General features: G+C 51.4%; 1 protein-coding gene across 4 annotated transcripts in view; it reads right to left on the bottom strand.

The window, feature by feature from the left end:
- PTCH1 (patched 1) overlaps positions 1-17,654 on the bottom strand; it is a 75,458-nt gene extending 57,804 nt beyond the window's left edge. For 3 of the 4 annotated variants that reach the window (XM_030512912.2, XM_030512913.2, XM_030512918.2), the window contains exons 1-2: positions 11,181-15,984; positions 9,518-9,710 (exon numbers count right to left, since the gene is read on the bottom strand). In XM_030512912.2, coding sequence (XP_030368772.1) covers positions 9,518-9,710; positions 11,181-11,588 — 601 coding nt within the window. In that variant the 5' untranslated portion in view covers positions 11,589-15,984. Of the gene's footprint in view, positions 1-9,517; positions 9,711-11,180; positions 15,985-17,590 lie in introns of those variants that run through there. The other variant, XM_030512914.1, reaches the window with a different exon arrangement.
- Positions 17,655-18,338: the final 684 nt, after the last annotated feature.

Raw genomic sequence — 18,338 nt, 5'->3', positions numbered from 1 at the left:
AACAAGAGAAAGCTGTTTCTTTTAATCTCACTGTTAGTAAACAAAGACTTTATTACAGTTTAAGGGCTCAGTTCCAGCTTCAGGTACATGGGTGTACAACACTGCACATGTGCCTTAAAAATATCAGCTTTTCCTTGCATATGAGCAAAATACAGATGTTTCAAATACACAATGATTACTTGTATATTTGAAGCTGGAATTAAGCTCAGTACAGTTCTCTGAAGGAGCACCACCTTTGCAGAAAGAGTCAGGCTATGGTTCTGCTCAGTCCCTTACCTCTTATATATTTTGCTCAAGCACTGAAATAACGAAGTTTTCCAAAACCAAGAAGTTAACCCCAAGACATTCATTCTAAAACCCAAAATTAAAATCTCCATACATCAAAACATCTATATGGTCAGCAGTTTCCATAAAGGGCTTTCTACCTCATGAAACTACTGCTTCTGCCAAATTCAGGCTGTTTATAGCAACTGAGATGATACTAAATGAAAGTAACACAGAAAAAACAATAACAGGTACATTGTATTTATAGATACTAAAATAAGTTTACAGAGCAAAAAAAGGGAATTAAGAAAAATAGAATTTATTTTTAAATTCTTAATTCAAAGTTACTCCTTGCAACTCTGCTCCACCTATTTCTAGTGCAAGGTACAATGAAAAAATACTCCAAGTTAAAGTCACTCAATTAGCAGCAAGGATAAACATGGCTTACTGTATCCGGTATTCATTGCTCATATTTAGCATACTGTAAGTGGATCATAAAATTGGACATAACACGCTACAGTGGAGCAAAACATCTTCCTGTTCTCCTGGATTCATGTGCACAGAAAGCAGCCATTGTAAGATAGCATACATTTTCAGTGCAGAAATTATGTTTCAAAGCATGGAGTTTTCTGCTGGGAGGTACCACCTTGGGAATCTGTTGCCCCAGTAAAGCATCAACACCAAAAATACTGATACAGTTTATGCAAGTTACAGTGAAAGTCATGTATCTTTCTGAACTCTGATGGGGTACTATACTTCTTACTGTAGAACTGTCACTTAGCCTTTAAGGAGTTTTACTGATTTCTTCAGGTTTTCCCAGGTAGAGTAACTCACAAACACAAATGGGGAAAGACCTCCTGCATAATACAAAGCAGAAGAGATTAGAGAAATGAACCAAAAGCATACTGAAGATAAAAAAGGATGATTGACAAAACATATAACTGTACAGTAGACACAAAGAAGAAAGAGCTTCTTCGTAAAATTCTGCACTTTAGCTCCTGCTCCAAACTCCAAAAAGAGCAGCTAGAACCATGTATATCCATGTATAGAACCATGTATACCATTTGCAGAGAGAAAAAGCACTGTCAAAGGCTAGAAGACTGAACTTTATTCCATACATAGGAGAAAATGTCTGAAAAGGAAAAGCCCCACAAGGTCTACAGCCAAAACGCTGTTTTCACCAATCAGAATATTCTTAAAAAGCTAGCTGTGGGGCAGAAAACTTCACAAGGATGGTTTTACCTGAGTGCTCATAGGTTTAAGAGTGTAATTCACTGTTTAGCTAAAAGGATTGCGCATAAAAGTCCAGGAGTGTCAAAATGAGAACATGTTCCATTAGACACCAAAAGGAAAGCAGTTGTAGACACATTAAAACTAGCATCCTAGTGGACACAGCTCCAACAGGTCATAGTGAGGTCAGCTTTGAAGGAGAAATCCAAATGAAATATAAACATGGCACTGTGAAAACCAGACAAATCTCCCATAGCTTTGTCCAGCCAGCACTAATCTAGGCATCAGCTGTGGTGCATAATCTAAACAAAGAGATCAGTCGGTTCATACATCTGGAAGCTGTCATATTTTGGAGCCTCCTAACGGTTATAAGTAGCTGAAACATCCACTTGCATGCAACAGCCTTTAAATTTGTTGAGTGGTCAAGAACTGTTACATGCACACACCACGTAGTTTCACTACTTTCTGGGGAACCACCACAAATACTATTTAGTAACAGGGCTTAGACCATCTCTTCCCACGTAAAGAAATAAATTATGAAAATGCATGGAGTAAGGGTGAGGAGCTAAAGTTTTCCTTAATGCATTATCTGTTGAAAGTAAGTACGAGTAGTCATGGCTTCTGAGGTTCATTCTTGTCTGAACCCAGCGTCTGCTGAGGAATAATGAGAAAGGAAGGCCCATTCTCGTAAAAAAACCTTAACAGTCCACTTAGCAGGTAACAGGAGCTGATAGTAGACCTCCAACTACTCATGCCACCTCCATATAGCACCACAATTCCAGCAGCAGCCAAATCTACAGCTGAGCTAGCTCTTCTGCTTGCCTACATTCTCCCTGTTCCTGCTCAATGGGCACCAACAATAAAGAACTGTAGCTTTCAGCTGCTCCACTTCCCTTCAGGATTCCTGTGCTGAAATCTCCAAGCTCTCCTGAACTACAGAAATGCCTTCGCACCCTGTTCAGAAGCAGCAAAATCCCCCGAGTGCAAGATGACACTCAAAGCTCAGAAGAAAGGAAAAGGGGAACGGTGCAGCCAAGGCCCTGCCCTGTTTAAATACACATTTCAACAGGGAAGGAAACAGACCCCTCCAAACAAGGATCTGTAGGACATTTTCTGGCAGGGACACTGGCAACAGTGTGTTAAGTTTGGAAATAATAATGAAGATTAATTTTCTGCAGCCTTGAGTAAATTAAATGCCTCTACAGTCTGAAAGGCAGGAGGAACCCTGCAACTGTATACTTACACCTTAGGAGGGGGTGCCAGTTCTACAGGAGGATATCCTTCCCTTGTCCTTCTCAGAATGGGGGGCACCCCGGTAGGCTGCTGCAGCTTTGTACATGGGTAAGGCCTGGCTACAACAAAGTCATTCCAAGTTCTGACACTATATTCAGCGAGTTCAGGATTTCACCCTTTACCTTCTCAATGACCAAAGGATGGTCAAATTAATACCTTCATTAAAACTCTTACAGACAAAATAGATGAATTTTAAACACTGAAGCTGTTTTATTTTAGGTATGAGCTTTTCAGCAAGGAGCACCTACTCTGACCAGTAATGTGGATACCTGTCAAACTGGAACTTAACAGAGACCCACAGTGATTTTTAAGTTAATAGCAGGCCCTTGGGAGATGACAATCAAACACCTGTATAACTAAAACCTTTGAACATCTTTTCTTAAAAACTTTCAGTATACAGAAACAGTGGGAGTTCAAGTTCACATGAATATAACACCCACTATCCTCATCCACAAACATCAAGTAAAGCTTAAGTATTAGAAGTTGATGTTATTTTCAAACCAGAAGCATGGAATCAAATAGTCTTACGTTTTGACCAGTAAATGTTAAAAACAGCATGCTGCCCAGATGATCATTCTTTAGCCATCATGTGGAAACACCACTGCTACTTTTCCATTTAAGAAACCAAGCAATAAATAATCATACTTAATTGAAATTAAACAGGACTTGGAATTTTCCAGATAAACACCTTTCAACGAACTTTCAATACGCACTGAGGAACACAGCACAGTCCAAGACAGTATTCAGAGATAAGTAAGCTCTTATGTCACCTGATCTAGATGAACCAAATGGATCTGCTGATGTGATCAAGACAACCCTTCAGACTGCCACACAGCCTACCAACACCCCATCTCAGATTCACCAACAGGGTAACTTCTCCTCTTCTGCCATCTATACTGCAACAATGTGGTGATGCAGGTGCAAGCACCTCTAAAACAGCACTACTCCTCTGCTGTGCACAAATCATCATAGTGTACTGGAAGAGTGGAATTATATTCAACTGTATTCAAACCAAAAGTTGGGACTCCACCCCAGTCACATAAATTTATCTCCTTGAAACAACAAATTCACACAGATTTGTTCCTTTACTACACTTCTTTGTTTCTACAAAGATTACTAATGTAAAGTTAACTGATGCTTTAGGCAGAACTTACTTTCTTCTCCACCCACACCTGATCTTGCTGGGTTAGGCAAACTGAGAATCTATGGAAATAATACCAGTTCCCGCATTACCCACATACTTTCCTCATTTTCAACTCATGCTTATGTTGCACAGGTAGATTAATGTATTTTAAGATGGGCCAGCCATAAATACATTAGTAGAGTAACTTGATTTTTGCCCTTTTAGAGTGAAAGGAAACACTACTACACACAGCTCAATCTTCACTTACAAACTGTTTCCACTGTGCACACTCAGGCCTAATTCACTGACAATTAGAACACACTCACACTGTTCCAAGTACCAAAGCTGAACTATGTGGCTACTGAGGCATTCTGTTTTCCCTGCAGGATGTCCTATCCCTACCTCTATCACCCATTCTCTTCCTTCCTGTCATAAAGAAGGGGCTCTGCATGTTACAGCTTGTTCAGCTTCATGAAGAGGACTACATAAAGAGAGAAAGGTTTGACTGAGCTACAGCTAGTGCAGAAAGCCCAGAAATCAAGAAAGGAAGGAAGAAACACCATGATCCTCAATCTCTTAGAGAAGAAAAAGTAATAAAGAAAGTGAGGGGAAAAAAATACCAAGACAATAGTGACATGAAATGAATTATCAATGAACAAGACTAGGCCATTTCTCCCCTTATGAGCTGCTCCAATTAACGCTATTCAAGACATTGCAGTAGCCAAATTTCAAGCTCCATTTAACAGAACCTTTTCTGGAGCCACAAAACTACCTTCTTTCAGAAGCAGAGGCTGTGAATTTATATGTGTGACTGCTGTTCACACACAGGGTCTTAGAGTGCCTGATGCAGTGGTAGCAAAAAACATAACCAGTTATGGGCATGATTTCGTTTCCATCCAGAGTACTTTCTAGTTATGAATGGATGTTTCTAAAAGCACATCTGTGTCCAACAAAATACAGCTACAGAGGAAACCAATGCAAAGCCCATTTCTTTTCTCTCTCAAGGGCGTATGATGTATAAAGATGCTAAACAGTCTCCACAACTTTAGTGCGCATGGACACCCACCCAAAGCAGTTCAACTAAAGCTGAATGGCTGTGGGTAACAGAACTGCCACTAAAATGCCAGTCCAGAATTTGTCTGCCAAAGAAACTAAAACAAGCATCCTCCAGTAGCAAGGTAAGCACATGGGGATGACAGACCTGCTGATGGGCTGAGGGGAGAAATCTGTATGTCCCAGCCAAAGATGCCAGAGACCTAGACTATAAGACAGGCGCAGAGCCTGAGGGCACGCTGTGAGACACAGACTGATAAATGAAGTGCTCTGAAGAGCAGCCAGAGGATGACGGTGGGCTGCGTTTTTTTTTGGGGAGGGGGGGGGAGGAGAAGGAGGCAGATGGTTTGGTTTTGTTTTTAATAAATTAAAAAAAAAAAAAGCTACTCTAAAACACTTAATGTCAAGAAACAAGCTGCGAGGAAAGACAACTTGGTAACAGAAGGCAGAGAAGTGCATGAGTGCTGGCATAAATCTTGAAGGAGGAACACTACAGGAAAACTGAAAGAACAATGTTTTGGAGACCTGTTTTTCTTTTTCTCTCTTTGAAAGTCTGCCTACCAGGTGGGTTTCTAAACTTCCTATGTAAATATTTCAGCCATACTAGCTTCAGGCCCAGACTACTAATCATTTATCTTGGAATGTGCATGGTCTTAAAACTCATTCAAACTTCAGTTCACTATTTTTAGTTAATTGTGTTACGGTTTTAAAGCAACCATTTACTTCCTGCGAACTTGCACTGTATTATGTTCCATGTGGTATTCAGAAATACACCATAGAAAATCAGCCTCTTTATGTAAATACTGCCGATTTATTCAGCAGTAAGAACTGTAAAATGCTTCAGCAGCAAATCAATACTGTTACTTGAAATATATTTCAGTAGTCTACCAGTGGCACGTCCAGGACAACCAGGTGATCAGGCCCCTCATGGCTTGAGAGGTGAACTGTTCACTGGGCAAAAACTGGCTGGAGGACCAGGCCCGAAGAGTGGTGGTGAATGGAGATAAATCCAGTTGGCAGCTGGTCATAAGTGGTGTTCCCCAGGGCTCAGTATTGGGGCCAGTCCTGTTTAGTATCTTGCTCAGCGATCTGGACAAGGGCATTTAATGCACTAACAGTCAGTTTACAGACGACATCCAGTTGGGCAGGAGTGTTGGTCTGTTTGAGGACAGAAAAGATCTACAGAGGGATCTGGACAGGCTGGGTCAATGGGATGAGGCCAACTGTATGAGGTTCATATATGAGGACCCATATATGGGTCCTGCACTTGGGTCACGACAACCCCATGCGGCGCTACAGGCTTGGGGAAGAGTAGCTGGAAAGCTGCGTCTTGGAAAAGGACCTGGGAAAGTTGGACCTGATGAATGAGTCATCGGTGTGCCCAAGAACCCAAGAAGGCCAAGCCATCCTGCCCTGTATCAGGAATAGCGTGGCCAGCAGGGCCAGGGCAGTGATCATACCCCTGTACGTGGCACTGTTGAGGCTGCACCTTGAATGCTGAGTTCAGTTCTGGGCCCCTCACTACAAAAAAGACATTGAGATGCTGAAGTGGGTCCAGAGAAGGGCAACAAAGCTGGTGAAGGGTCTGGAGCACAAGTCTGATAGGAACGGCTGAGGGAACTGAGGGTGTTTATTTTGGAGAAAAGGAGGCTGAGGCTGAACCTTATCGCTCTCTACAACTACCTGAAAGGAGGTTGCAGTGAGGTAGAGGTCCATCTCTTCTCCCAGGTGACAAGGACAAGAGGAAGCAGCCTCAAGCTGTGCTAGAGAAGGTTTAGACTGGAAATTAGAAAAAACTTATTCACTGAAAAGGTTGTCAATCACTGGAACAGGCTGCCCAGGGAAGTGGTGGAGTTGTCATCCCTGGACGTATTTAAAAGATGTGTAGATGTGGTGCTCAGGTACATGGTTTAGAGGTGGACTTGGCACTGCTAGGTTAACAGTTGGAGCTGATGATCCTAAACATCTTTTCCAACCTAAATGACTCTGTGATTCTGTATTTGGCTAACATTGCCCAGTTCATTCAAACTTTTAGTAAACAAAACATAAACACAAAAATAAGACAGGGTCCCTTAGTGTAATAACCTCCAGAGTGTACTTACATGCTGTCAGGAGCAGATGCATACAAACACAGAAAAGTCAGTTTGGTCATTGCTTTCTGCTTCTGCACAGGAAAAAGAGCATTTTCCATACTATCTCTTTCCATGCCTGTTCTTACTCAAATTCTCAATCTGTAGTTCTATCTTTAGTTTAGCAACAGAAATATGCAACTGCTATTTGTTAGATTCACTTGTGTAACACCTGGATCATCAGTGGAACATTTAGCGTCTCTACCAAGAAACCACATTTTAGCAAGCTCTTTTGTGTATATGGTCATGTAGTGCTAGAACAAGACGACTAGAAGTTGAATTAAACCCAGGATACTTTATCTTAACCAGCTAGCCTCTTTTTTTTTTTTTCAATCTAGAAATGCATGGTTTCTAAAGGCAGAATTTTAATACTTTTACATTATTTAATTCTGACATGAAAACTAAACTCAATAGAAGCGAAATTACATAGGTCAACTCTGTACAACCAGCTGCATTATGAATTCACCTTGGCCACAAAAACCTCAGAGATCAATTTCAACTAGATTTTAAACCAGGGACTTTCCCTCTCCCCTCTCCATGAAGCAATAATGACATGAGAAGAGGTCAGTGCAGCAACTGAACTAAGCAGCTATTTTGCAAATCACATTTGTCCCTTGAGAACTGCATTTTTACTGCTGGGCCAGCCATACAGGCATCATCAGCAAGTAGTTTCTTGGCATTACACAGTTACAAAACGCAGGTGGCATTAATTGAATGGGATCGACCTTGCAAGTAAGTGAACCCCAGTAATATCAGGACAATAAACCTCAGGGAAGTGTGCTGGATGGAACTGCAATCATGTATTGTTTACCAAAAACTTACAGAAAAGCAGGGACAAAACACATAAGAGCGAAAATTGACAAAAGAAACTTTGCCACAACAACCTCACAAGGACTTAAAAACGTTCACGATCATTTGCATGAGTATTTAAGGTACTCAGGACCTAGCGACCAGTGCAGACTCTGAATGCACATCTCTGCCTCCAGATGGGATCCTGCACTGCCTGCTCTCTTTCTCAGGGCTGCTAAAAGCAGATCTCACCATATTTTGGGATCCTGGACTACACGGACCAAAAAACAGTTCAGTTAGTCACACATTACTTTCCAAAAACAAAAGCTGGTACTCAGTAAACTACCCGTGAACCTCATCCTGACCCCAGTATGGCTGTCATCTGCAAGGGTGGAATCTGGCCCTCTGCGTTCCAATTCATCCACGGGGCAGGACAGACCACCTTCCTAACAGCCGCTAACTTTGTTTGCACTCAGCACTAGCTTTTCCACACTCGCACATACAGAGAGCTATTTAGTAATGATTATTTATGCAGCCTTCCATATTAATTTTTATAAGCCACAATCCCCTGCAAGCGACTTTTAACATAAACCCAGAGTAACTACCGCAGTCAAGGAACTCTGTTTTCACCTCAACCCAGCTAACAGGGGAATGTGATGCCAAGCAGATTTTCCCCCAGGAAAAAGGAAAAAGGAAAAAAAGGGAAAAAAGTGAGAAAACACACCAAAACCCCACCAACCCCAAACCTAAATCCGCGGCGCCAGGAGCAGCGGTTCTCGGAGCGGGGTACCCGCCGGGCCTGCAGCACCACCGCCTGAGGGACACACGGGCCCGCGAGGGGGGCGCTGGCGACACCACTCCACAACCCCACACCCCGTGTTTCTGCCCGGGGTGGCGGTGTCTGAGGCCAGAGGCAGCCCCGGCCCCCCGCAGCGCTCCTCTCCCTTGCCAAGCCTGCGTTCCTATGCCGGTGCCCTCAGGCTGGGCCCGGAGGGACCACCCCCCGCCCCCGACACCGCCCGCAGCCACCCCCCTTCTCCTCAGCAGCCTGTTTCTCTTCTCTTTTTTTGGTCCTCTCTCACCTCTTTTTCCTCTTTTACCTGATACAAACGCTCCCCCCCCGCTGAAAGCTGTCCAAGCCCAAGACCACACACAGGCACCCGCCCCGCCGCGCCGCTCTCCTCACCGACCGCCCCCTCCCCCCCGCCGGCGCACGCACTCCCAAAATGGCGGAGGGGCGCCTCCCGGCAGCGCGCCCACCTCCCACCGCCCGCGGGGACGCCGAGACCCGCCGCCCGCAGCCCGCCCGCGCGGAGACACGGGACAGAGGCGGGGTGGCGGGGGGCGGCGTGCCCTGCCTTCTCCCCCCGCCGCACAACACACGGCCTGCTGCCGCGGTCTCTCCCCCTCCGCGGGCGGAGAAGTGGTACGCGCCGCCCGGAGCCGCACGCGGCGGCCCGAAGCCTGCCGCCCCGCCGCAGCCCGGCCCCTCCGGCAGCAGCCCCCCCCCTTCTTCCCCCCTCCCGCCATCCCCACCTCACGGAGCACGAGGACACCGCCGCGCCAGCCGAGCGGAGCCGGCCGGGCAGGCGCGGAGGGACGGGGACGAGGCGGCCGCGCGGAGAGGGGCACTTACCTTCCACCCACAGCTCCTCCACGTTGGTCTCGAGATTAGCTGCCCTTAATCCTACAGCGAAAGCCCCAAAGATCAGGAGGCCGACAACCAAGAACTTCCCGCAGTTTTTCTGAATGTAACAGCCCAGTTTAAATAACAGTCTCTGAAACTTTGCTCGCAGCCACAGCGGCGCTTTCCGTCCCGTCGCCTTCCCCTGCAAGGCAAGAAGAGGTCAGTAGTAGAGGGGCTGCGCGGGGAGAACCCCCCCAGCCCCCTGCAGCGGCCATAGGACCGAGGACGGGGCGGTCCAGCCGCCGCCCCGGGCGCCCGCAGAGGCCGAGGTGTACCTGCGGGCAGCCGTCCTGCCCCTAGAGCAGCGCTCAGCGCGGCACCCTGCCGCATCACGTCCCGGCACCCGCCACCTGCGCTGCCCACCGTGCTCCCCTCGCCCCAGGGCACTGCCTGCGGCGCAGCATCCCGCTGGCGAGACCCGCGGCTCCAGCGCAGAAGCAACTGCTTCCGATAAGCCGCAACGGCCACAAAAAAAGGAAGAAAAACCCCTTTCCCTGTTCTCCTTAGAGCTCTGAAGGGGGGGGAGGGACGGGGGGACAGGACGGGGGGGTCGGTAGTGACGGAAAGCTAGCCGGTAGCAGTTTGCTGCCGTTCCCCCATTCCCGGCTCCTAGCAAGGGTTTGGTGCTGAGGCAGGACCCACGTGGTGAGCAGCGCTGTAAGATCAGAAGTAATTCATTTCCATAGAGTTTGGAGACGCTGTGTGATCTGAATTAGGAAGTAGAGCAGCCATCTGTAAGTTACGACAATATTTGTGAACGGAAGAGGGCAGCCACATGGATTTTCTTTTTTTTTTTTTTTTTTCCCTTTCTCTCCTCCTCCTTTCCCCCTTCGTACAAAGCCTAGAAATCCGCTCCCTGAAGTGAGACCATCCCCGCAGCAAGGCAGCTTTTCGAGCTTGTTTACTTTGAACATTTTTTGGCCAGCGGAGGTCGGCGGCGGGGGCCGTCCCTCCGCGCCGCCGGGGCCGGGCAGGGCTCCCGGGGCGCTCCGGCACTTCCAGCCCTCCGCGGGGACCGGCGCAACCGGAGTTACGATGGCAGTTTGTTTACGGCCCTTGCTCCCCTTTCGACCGCCGGGGGAAGGAAACCGCTGCGAGCTTTCTCTGCCGAGGGGAGCCCCTCACCGAGGGCAGTCGCCGCGTCGGCGGAGGAGAACTTCACAAAAGCACAACTTCTGCCAAGAAAGCGGCCGCCCTCCCGCTTTCTCCCCTGTCCCGGCCGGGAGCCGGTGTTGCCGAGGTCACACTGCGCTACGAGGGGATGAAGAGAAAGCGGAGGGGGAGAGGGAGAGCGGGGCCAGGGGCTAGCCGGGGGGAGGCCGAGAGCGAGCCAGGGCTGGCTCGGGAAACTTAACCAGAGGAGTGCTCCGCAGCGCAGGCACGCAGCCGGGCAGGCACAGGCGAGCAAGGAGGGAAGGAGGGCACTCTCTCCCGCACTGAAGAGTCACAGACGTCCCTCTCTTTTTTCCCAGCATTTTATTGGTGGCCGTTTCATTTCCATCTCCTCCTTCCACCCCCGCGAGAAAACACATCACCCCCCTCCTCCCCCGCCGAAAAGCAGCACTAGCGCTAGCGTGTATCTCTGGAAAAAAGAGTGAGAGATTGAATGCACCTTTGAGATCTGCTCCAAGGCGAAAGCCGCATCACAGTAGCTCGGCCGCTGCAGATACTCCCGGTCGGGTGCCGCGGCGCGCCGATTCCCTCCGGTCCTTCGCCGCCACCCGCCGCCGCTCCTCGCCGCCCGGCCGGGGTGGCCGCCGCCGCCCGCGCTGCTGCTGATCTCCGGCTCCGACGCGTTACCGGCCGAGGCCATGTTGCCGCCGCCGGCGGGACAGGGGAGCTGCCGCTGGCGCTGCCGCGGCGGGCCCCGGGGCCCCGGGGGCGCGGCGGGGCCGCGGGGGGCTGGCGGCGCTGCGGGCCGCGGGCTGCTGCTGCTGCTGGGGCTGCTGCGGGAGCTGCCGCCGCCGCCGCCGCTGGGGCTGCTGCTGCTGCTCGGGCTGCTGCGGCGCGGCCGCCTCATGCGGGGCGCGGGGCGGCGGCTGCCGCCGCGGCCGCTCCGGCCGAGTCGCTCCCCGCGGCTCCCATTGCCACATCGCGCGCGGACCCCGAGCTGCAGGCGGCCGCTCCCCGCGCCCGGCGAGGGCGGGCGGGCGGGCGGGCGCGACCCCCGGGGCCCCCCGGCTGCCGCCGCCGCCGCGCTTTCCTCCGCTCCCGTTGAAATCGCCTCCTCCGGCCGCCGCTGCCTCCGGGAAGCCGCTGTCCGCGGCGGCTCTCAGCGGCGGGGCGGCGGCGCGGCGGGCCGCGGCTGCTGCGATGCCTCGCCGCGCTGCACCATCCTGCCTCAACGCCGGGGTGCTTCCCGCGGGCCGCGGGGCCGGCGGGGCTCCGCGGTCGGCCCCGCCGCGGCGGCGGGCAGCCGGCTGCCTGGCGCTCTCCCCCGGCGTGTGCGCGGCAGCACCGAGCTGCAGCCCCTCGGCTCAAGAGATGAGATGAAGAAGAAAAAAAGGACTCTCTCCATTTGGATAAAGAGGAGGAGGGGTGGAGGGGGGGGAGTATGAGAGGAGAGAGAGCGAGAGAGCGAGAGGGAGGAAAAAAAAAAAAAAAAAAAAAAAAAAGAGCTGAAAGCCCGCCCCCGGGGCTGTCAGATGGCTTGGGTTTCTGCGAGGCGATTGGCTCTGGGAGGGCAGAAATTACTCAGCAAACATGACTATTATTAGCTGCTTAGCAACAGCTCACCAAAGTAGAGAGACCACCCAGGCCGGCAACCCTTGTGTGTGCATCTCCAGCTTCAGGGGGAGCCTTAAAGAGATCCAGCCTTCCTTGCATGCAATACTTCCATTAAGGAATGCCTTCCCCCCCTTTCTTCTCCGTTTTCTTTTCAAGAAAGTTTTCTCCCCTCTCTCTCTCTTTTTTTTTTTTTTTTCCCTTTTTTTGCGCCCAGGATGCTTGCAGACAAATACACGCGAGGAACTTTCTCGCGATCGACATACAGAAATATATTTTCCCCCTTTTAAAAAAGAGAGGGAAACGGGGGGAAAGCAGCATTAAACGATTTCTAAAGCCCTTAAAAGAAAATCCTTTTAGAGGCACCTTGGCCTCAAGCTGCAACAAATACTGGGAGGTCCGAGCTGAATTCCCAGGCTTGCAGAAATAATGACAGGGTGGTGGATACTGCGGTAGAAAGTGCCAGATTTTTCTCCCTCTCTCTTTCTTTTTTAACTAAAGAAGAGTCTTAGTTCCTTGCAAGAAAACCACTCCGTCCAGTTAGAAAAGCACAATGAAAACTTAACACTTAAGGGATTTAAACCCGCTCGGTAGCTAGCCTGTTTCGACTTAGGGCTCATTCTTTAACTGAAACCTGAGGAAAGCCAATTTTAATATGTTTTTAGTGTAAAAGTCCATGAAACGCAGCCTGCCTGGCCGCGCTAAACACTTCTTGAACTATACGCGATTGTTTACTTTTTTGGCACCGCTTCTCCCCGTCTCTGTTCATTGAGAATCAGCCTTTAGTTGCTGCCGTTATAGCTGCGCGCAGTGCCCCCAGCCCCGGGGCTGCGCGCCCCGGCCCCCAGAGCGGCTTCCCGCGGAGGCTCTGCGCCCCGGCGGACCTCCGCGCGCACCGGTGCGGAGGGCAGCGGTTAACCCGCCCCACGCCCGGACCGGGGGGCGCTTGCGGGTGGGGGGCTGCCCGCCGTGCGTTCGCTCGGCTTGGGGAGGGGAGGATAGAGAAAAAGAGGGAAGCGTGGGGACCTGAGGTGCAGGCGCAGCGCGGTAGCCCACCTCCCGGTGCCGCGCACCTCTCCCTTCAGTCCCGCCGCGCGTGCCCGGGGCAGCGGCCGTGGGCTAAACCTCCGACCCCTGGGCGCTGCCCGCGCCCTCCTCCTTGCGGCGAGGTTCGCCGGGCTGCCAGGCATAGAGCCCCAGGGCCGCCGGCGGGAGCGAGCTGCGCACCCACCGCACCGCCTATGCGGAGGTCCCCTCCATGCCACTGCCTGTAGGTACCCACAGACAGGGGCTTTCCGGAGTGACAGCCGCCGGTGAGGGGGTCCCTGTTCCTTTCCGTCCCACCTCCGTTTTTCCCACGCTGGGGGAGACCTGTCTCCGGTAGGGCCGGGCCCTGTGCTTCGCACAGGACTGTCTCCAGGAAAGCTGCTGGGAACAGCAAGCTGTCACAGCACGCACACGTAGATGCATACATACAGGAGAAGGAAACCTAAAGAGGTTGGAGGGGGAGATCGTTTTCTGTTGGAGGTTGAAACCCGCACCTGGGATGCAGTCGGTCACCTCCAATTCAAATTCCCTCTTGGGAGAGTGACCGTCTGTCTCACTAGGAATAGATGTGCCACTGCTCCTGCTCAACTTCACTGGGTCTGATGGGGTGGCAGAGCTGGGGGACGGAAAAAGAAGGTATAGATGAAGAGGCATTTTGGTTCTTCAGCCTCCCGGCAGGCTCCAAAACCGGAGAGGAGTGTCCCTTCAAGCACCTCGAGCCCCCAGAGCTGCCCTGCCTGCCTCCTGCTTGCTAGGTTTCACACAATAGCCCAGCGCCCGTCCTTGCTCCTGGTTCCAAAACCCAGCCTGAAGACTCAAATTTAACAAGCGCTATCTTAATCTCCCCTCTCTCCCTGTGGTCTGGACGGATTTTTTTTTTTTTTTTTCTTTTTAAGCATACACAAGAGATGAATTACTGCAGGGATCTAATTGGCCTTGTTTCTGTATTATTTTTTTTTTTTTTCCTTAAGAAGTGTCAGTGTAAAAGTCTCCACTTGGGTGGTCAGAGCAGCGGCTGCCCCCAGTTTGCCTCATAGCTGATGCCTGCGCGCTACATTCCTAGCGATAATGTTGTTCCTAATCAATCTGCCCTTATTTACATTTGTAAGCCCTGCTGGCTGCGATATGTATGCCCTGTGTGTGCAACTGCTCCTCCACACCAAGGGCTTTTTCTGTCCTCAGCAACTCGCGGGGATCCCACAGATTTCTTATCTCGGTCTTGCACTGGGCTGAAGGCCTGTGAAGCAACCTTTTATACCTGGTCCTCCCAATTCCTGGACAGCCAGGGCTGGCGTACAAGAATCTCAGCTTTGGCTTTGGCCATAGTGGGTTCATTTTGTAGCGTTCTGCCTCTTACTTAGATCCCCTTTGTGCTCATAACCCCAAATACTGCAAAGCTTCACGCTTCCTTCAGCCAGGTGAGGAGTCAAATCCAATAGAGGTCAACAGTGAGTAGCAGGTATATACACTGATTTCACTTTTTTTCAGGTTGCCTGTGGACACACCACCGAGAGCACTACACTGCTGGAGCATCTGATTACCTTAATGAAGAAACGGCACAGAGATTAAGTGCTTTGGCTTCATTTTGTAGGTGCTACAGGGCAGCTGACCATGGCAGAAGAAGGACTTGCGGGAAAATACTCTGATTTTGTCTACTCTCTCAATTTTTTGTCTTTCATACACGTTTTCATCGCACAAGGGCACAGGTCTGGCTCAGCCCTGTGCTCCTTACGCACTCCTGGCGCTGGCTTTGACATCGGATAAGGTCACGGGGCAACACCTTCACTGGCTTCTGCAGGGCAGCTTCAGCCTCTGCGTTTCCACTCCCAGTGCCCCGCTTGCCACCGGGCACTGGAGGCCGCAGTCCGGGCGGGGCGCGACCGGCACCGGGGAGCCGCTCCGCAGGGCAGCGCCGCACCCGGGGAAGGAGGCGGCGGCACGAAGCGAGCCCTCTCCCCCGCCGCAGCCCTGCGAGAAAGGGAACTGCTCGAGCCAACTTGTCAAAATAATGCGGCTAATTACCCCTGATCTCCTTTAATGGGAAGCTGCTCTGCACGCCACAAAGGAGCAAATGAGGGATCTACAACACCAACTCAGCAGCGCTGGCATTTTCTTCCGCGGAGGGCTGCGAGGAAAATGTGCCTCCAGAGGAGCCTCCGAGGTCCCTGCGTTCCTCCCGCGCAGCGGCGGACTCCCAGGGGAAGAGCAGAGCGCCGGGGAGCTGCGCAGGGCAGCGGCAGGAGCGGCAGCCCTCTCCCTCCAAAAGCTGGAGGACACCCCAGCCCCAGCAGACCTTGTCATATTCCACGAGGAATTAGCTCTGTAAACCCAAGTCGTCTTCAAGACAGATTCTTTTCCTGGCAAAATGCCCTGCCACTTTCAGGACATTAATGTGGATAGAGAGGCGAAAGTTACACTGAACCGTTTTCAGCTAGCCCGGACAACACCGGGTCTGTGTAAAGGTATAGCTCAAGTCTTGCATTTGGCAGAATGCAGGGCATTCATTTTCATGATCTCTGCCATCGGGTCTTGCAGAAAAAGAAAAAAAAAAAGCTGAGCGACACAATCTCTTTGACCCACTGCTGGAGCAACAAATTTATTAGAGATATAGGCGTGAGAAATGAAAAGGAAGTAAAACAATTCAGGCTCATTGTATGTCTTTCTTTCATACTGCTAATCCGGTTTACACATCACGCCTACATGTCTCAATAGGGCTTTATACACTGTGGCAAAGGCAGAACAAAATAAAAGGTGTGTGTGTGTGTGAGTGCGTGCGTGTGTGTGCATGTGTGTGTGAAATAAGGATAAAAACAGAGAAGCCCAAGACATTTTAATTCAGAGTGGGCTGCCAGTTTTATATCTACCATCTCTCGAAAGCAAATAGATTTTAAAGGATTTCCCCTCCTCCTCCCTCCTCAGCCCTAACATTTCTCAACAATGCTACCTCCTGTCCAGATACAGTGTTGGATTATAATCCAGACACACAATGACCCTAATAGCCCTAACCAGAAATTAGACACACCTACCAGACCGGTGCCAAAGTGATGTGAGACCCTCTAACCACAACCGGTAAATGCTCTCTGGTTAGAAGATGCCAGGTACCCACCTTGGCTCCAGCGTTTCTTTTAAAACCATCCGATGACACCAGATGTCTCTCCCATTCCCCTCCCCGCTTTTGTCGTCGTCCCGTCCCTCCTCCCCCCACCCCCCGGTCTACTTCCCATATTGGGGCTAAAGCACAGGAGAACATCCTCCGGCCTCCAGCCCCTGGACATGCCACTGAGCATCCTCTAGCCTCCATCCTGCCCCTGCGAGCAGCAGGACAACACGCATAGGACCGATGACAGCAGTGCTGTACCGGTCCTGATGGCGTCGGATACCAACTACACGCAGAGTCCGATACTACAGCCTGGGGCTGAAACCACGGTTCAATCTCACCTCAGGCACATCACGCATTTCACTGCTATAGCAAGGGAGAGACTGTCTTTCCTTTTCCGTACAGCTGTATGTTTTCAGCAGCTTCCACTGACTGTGATCTTTCAGTCTCAAAGAGAGGTAAAGGGTTCCTCAGTGGACCCTGTTTAACAAACCCTATTTAGCCTCCTCGAGAAGGAAGAAGACGCAGACTGCATCTTCCCTGCGGCCCCTGTTCTACGGCGCCTGGCTCGAGCGGGGGTTCTGGTCCCTGCACGGCAGGTTGTTTGGACCGCAGCTCACACAGGTGCCGAGATGCTGAAACTGGGGACCCGCTTGTATTCCTCCACGGGACTGCACAGTGTCACCTCAGGAGCGACTGCCCGCCCGCGGCGAGCCCCCCCGCGCCCCCCCACCCGGGGCTCCGACCCACAGCACCTCCAAGCTGGCCGGGCGAGGGGCAGAGCCCCGCCTGCACCAGGGAGCCCCGCCGCACCCTGCCCCCCACCGCCGGGGCTCGCACCGAACCGCCGCCCCACCCTGCCGGCCGTGCCGGCGCTGCCGTCCCCACTCGGGCCGGACCTGCAGCCCCGCTCCCCGGTTCCCCCGCACCGCGGAGGCCCCAGCCCCACGGCGTAGCCCCGGCCCCCGACGGCTAGATGGGGATGCCTTCGTCCCCCGCCAGCCCAGGGCCCCAGCCGCCAGCGGCCCCGGCGAGGGCCCGCTCAGCGCCTCCAACACCGCCCAGTCCCCGTCCCGCGCCCGGGACTTGACGCCGGGTCCCTGAGCCCCCGGCCCCGCCGCCGCCCCGCCGTGGCCCCCCGGGGCTGCACCTACCATCGCTGCCCTTGCCGGAGCCGCTGGTGGGGAGCCGTGCTGGACGTCTGAGTGCGCCCTCATCCACTGGCACTGACGGCTTTAATGGGACATCAGTGTTTTCTTCCTCTGCCCTTCTCTTTTTCTCTTTCTCTTTTTTCTTTTCTCTTTTCTTTTCTTTTTTTTTCTCCTTCCTTCCTTCCTTCCTTCCTTCCTTCCTTCCTTCCTTCCTTCCTTCCTTCCTTCCTTCCTTCCTTCCTTCCTTCCTCCTTCCTTCCTTCCTTCCTTCCTTCCTTCCTTCCTTCCTTCCTTCCTTCCTTCCTTCCTTCCTTCCTTCCTTCCTTCCTTCCTTCCTTCCTTCCTTCCCTTCCTTCCTTCCTTCCCTTTCCTTCCTTCCTTCCCTTTCCTTCCTTCCTTCCCTTTCCTTCCTTCCTTCCTTTCCTTCCTTCCTTTCCTTCCTTCCTTCCTTTCCTTCCTTCCTTTTCTCCTTCTTCTTGTCCTTCTCCTCCTCCTCCTTTTTTTTCCTTACCCCAAAGGAACTGAAAGTGTAAAAAAATAACCCTCCTAGGTTGCAGACATTCTGCAGAGTGCTGGAAAGCCTCACAATTACATGCCTGTTTCTATTAAGCAGCTCCATCGTCCTCCATGTGGGTGGTCTGGCTCTCAATAGGCAGGACCTGTCAGGGTCACGTGACGAACCCGCAAACGTTACCCCTTTACAATAAACTTTAGGGGAGAAAAAAACAGACAAGAAGAACAAACGGGTGAG

This window comes from Strigops habroptila, chromosome Z (assembly GCF_004027225.2).
Source record: "Strigops habroptila isolate Jane chromosome Z, bStrHab1.2.pri, whole genome shotgun sequence".
Lineage (NCBI taxonomy): Eukaryota > Metazoa > Chordata > Aves > Psittaciformes > Psittacidae > Strigops > Strigops habroptila.
This window is presented reverse-complemented; position numbering and strand designations above follow the sequence as displayed.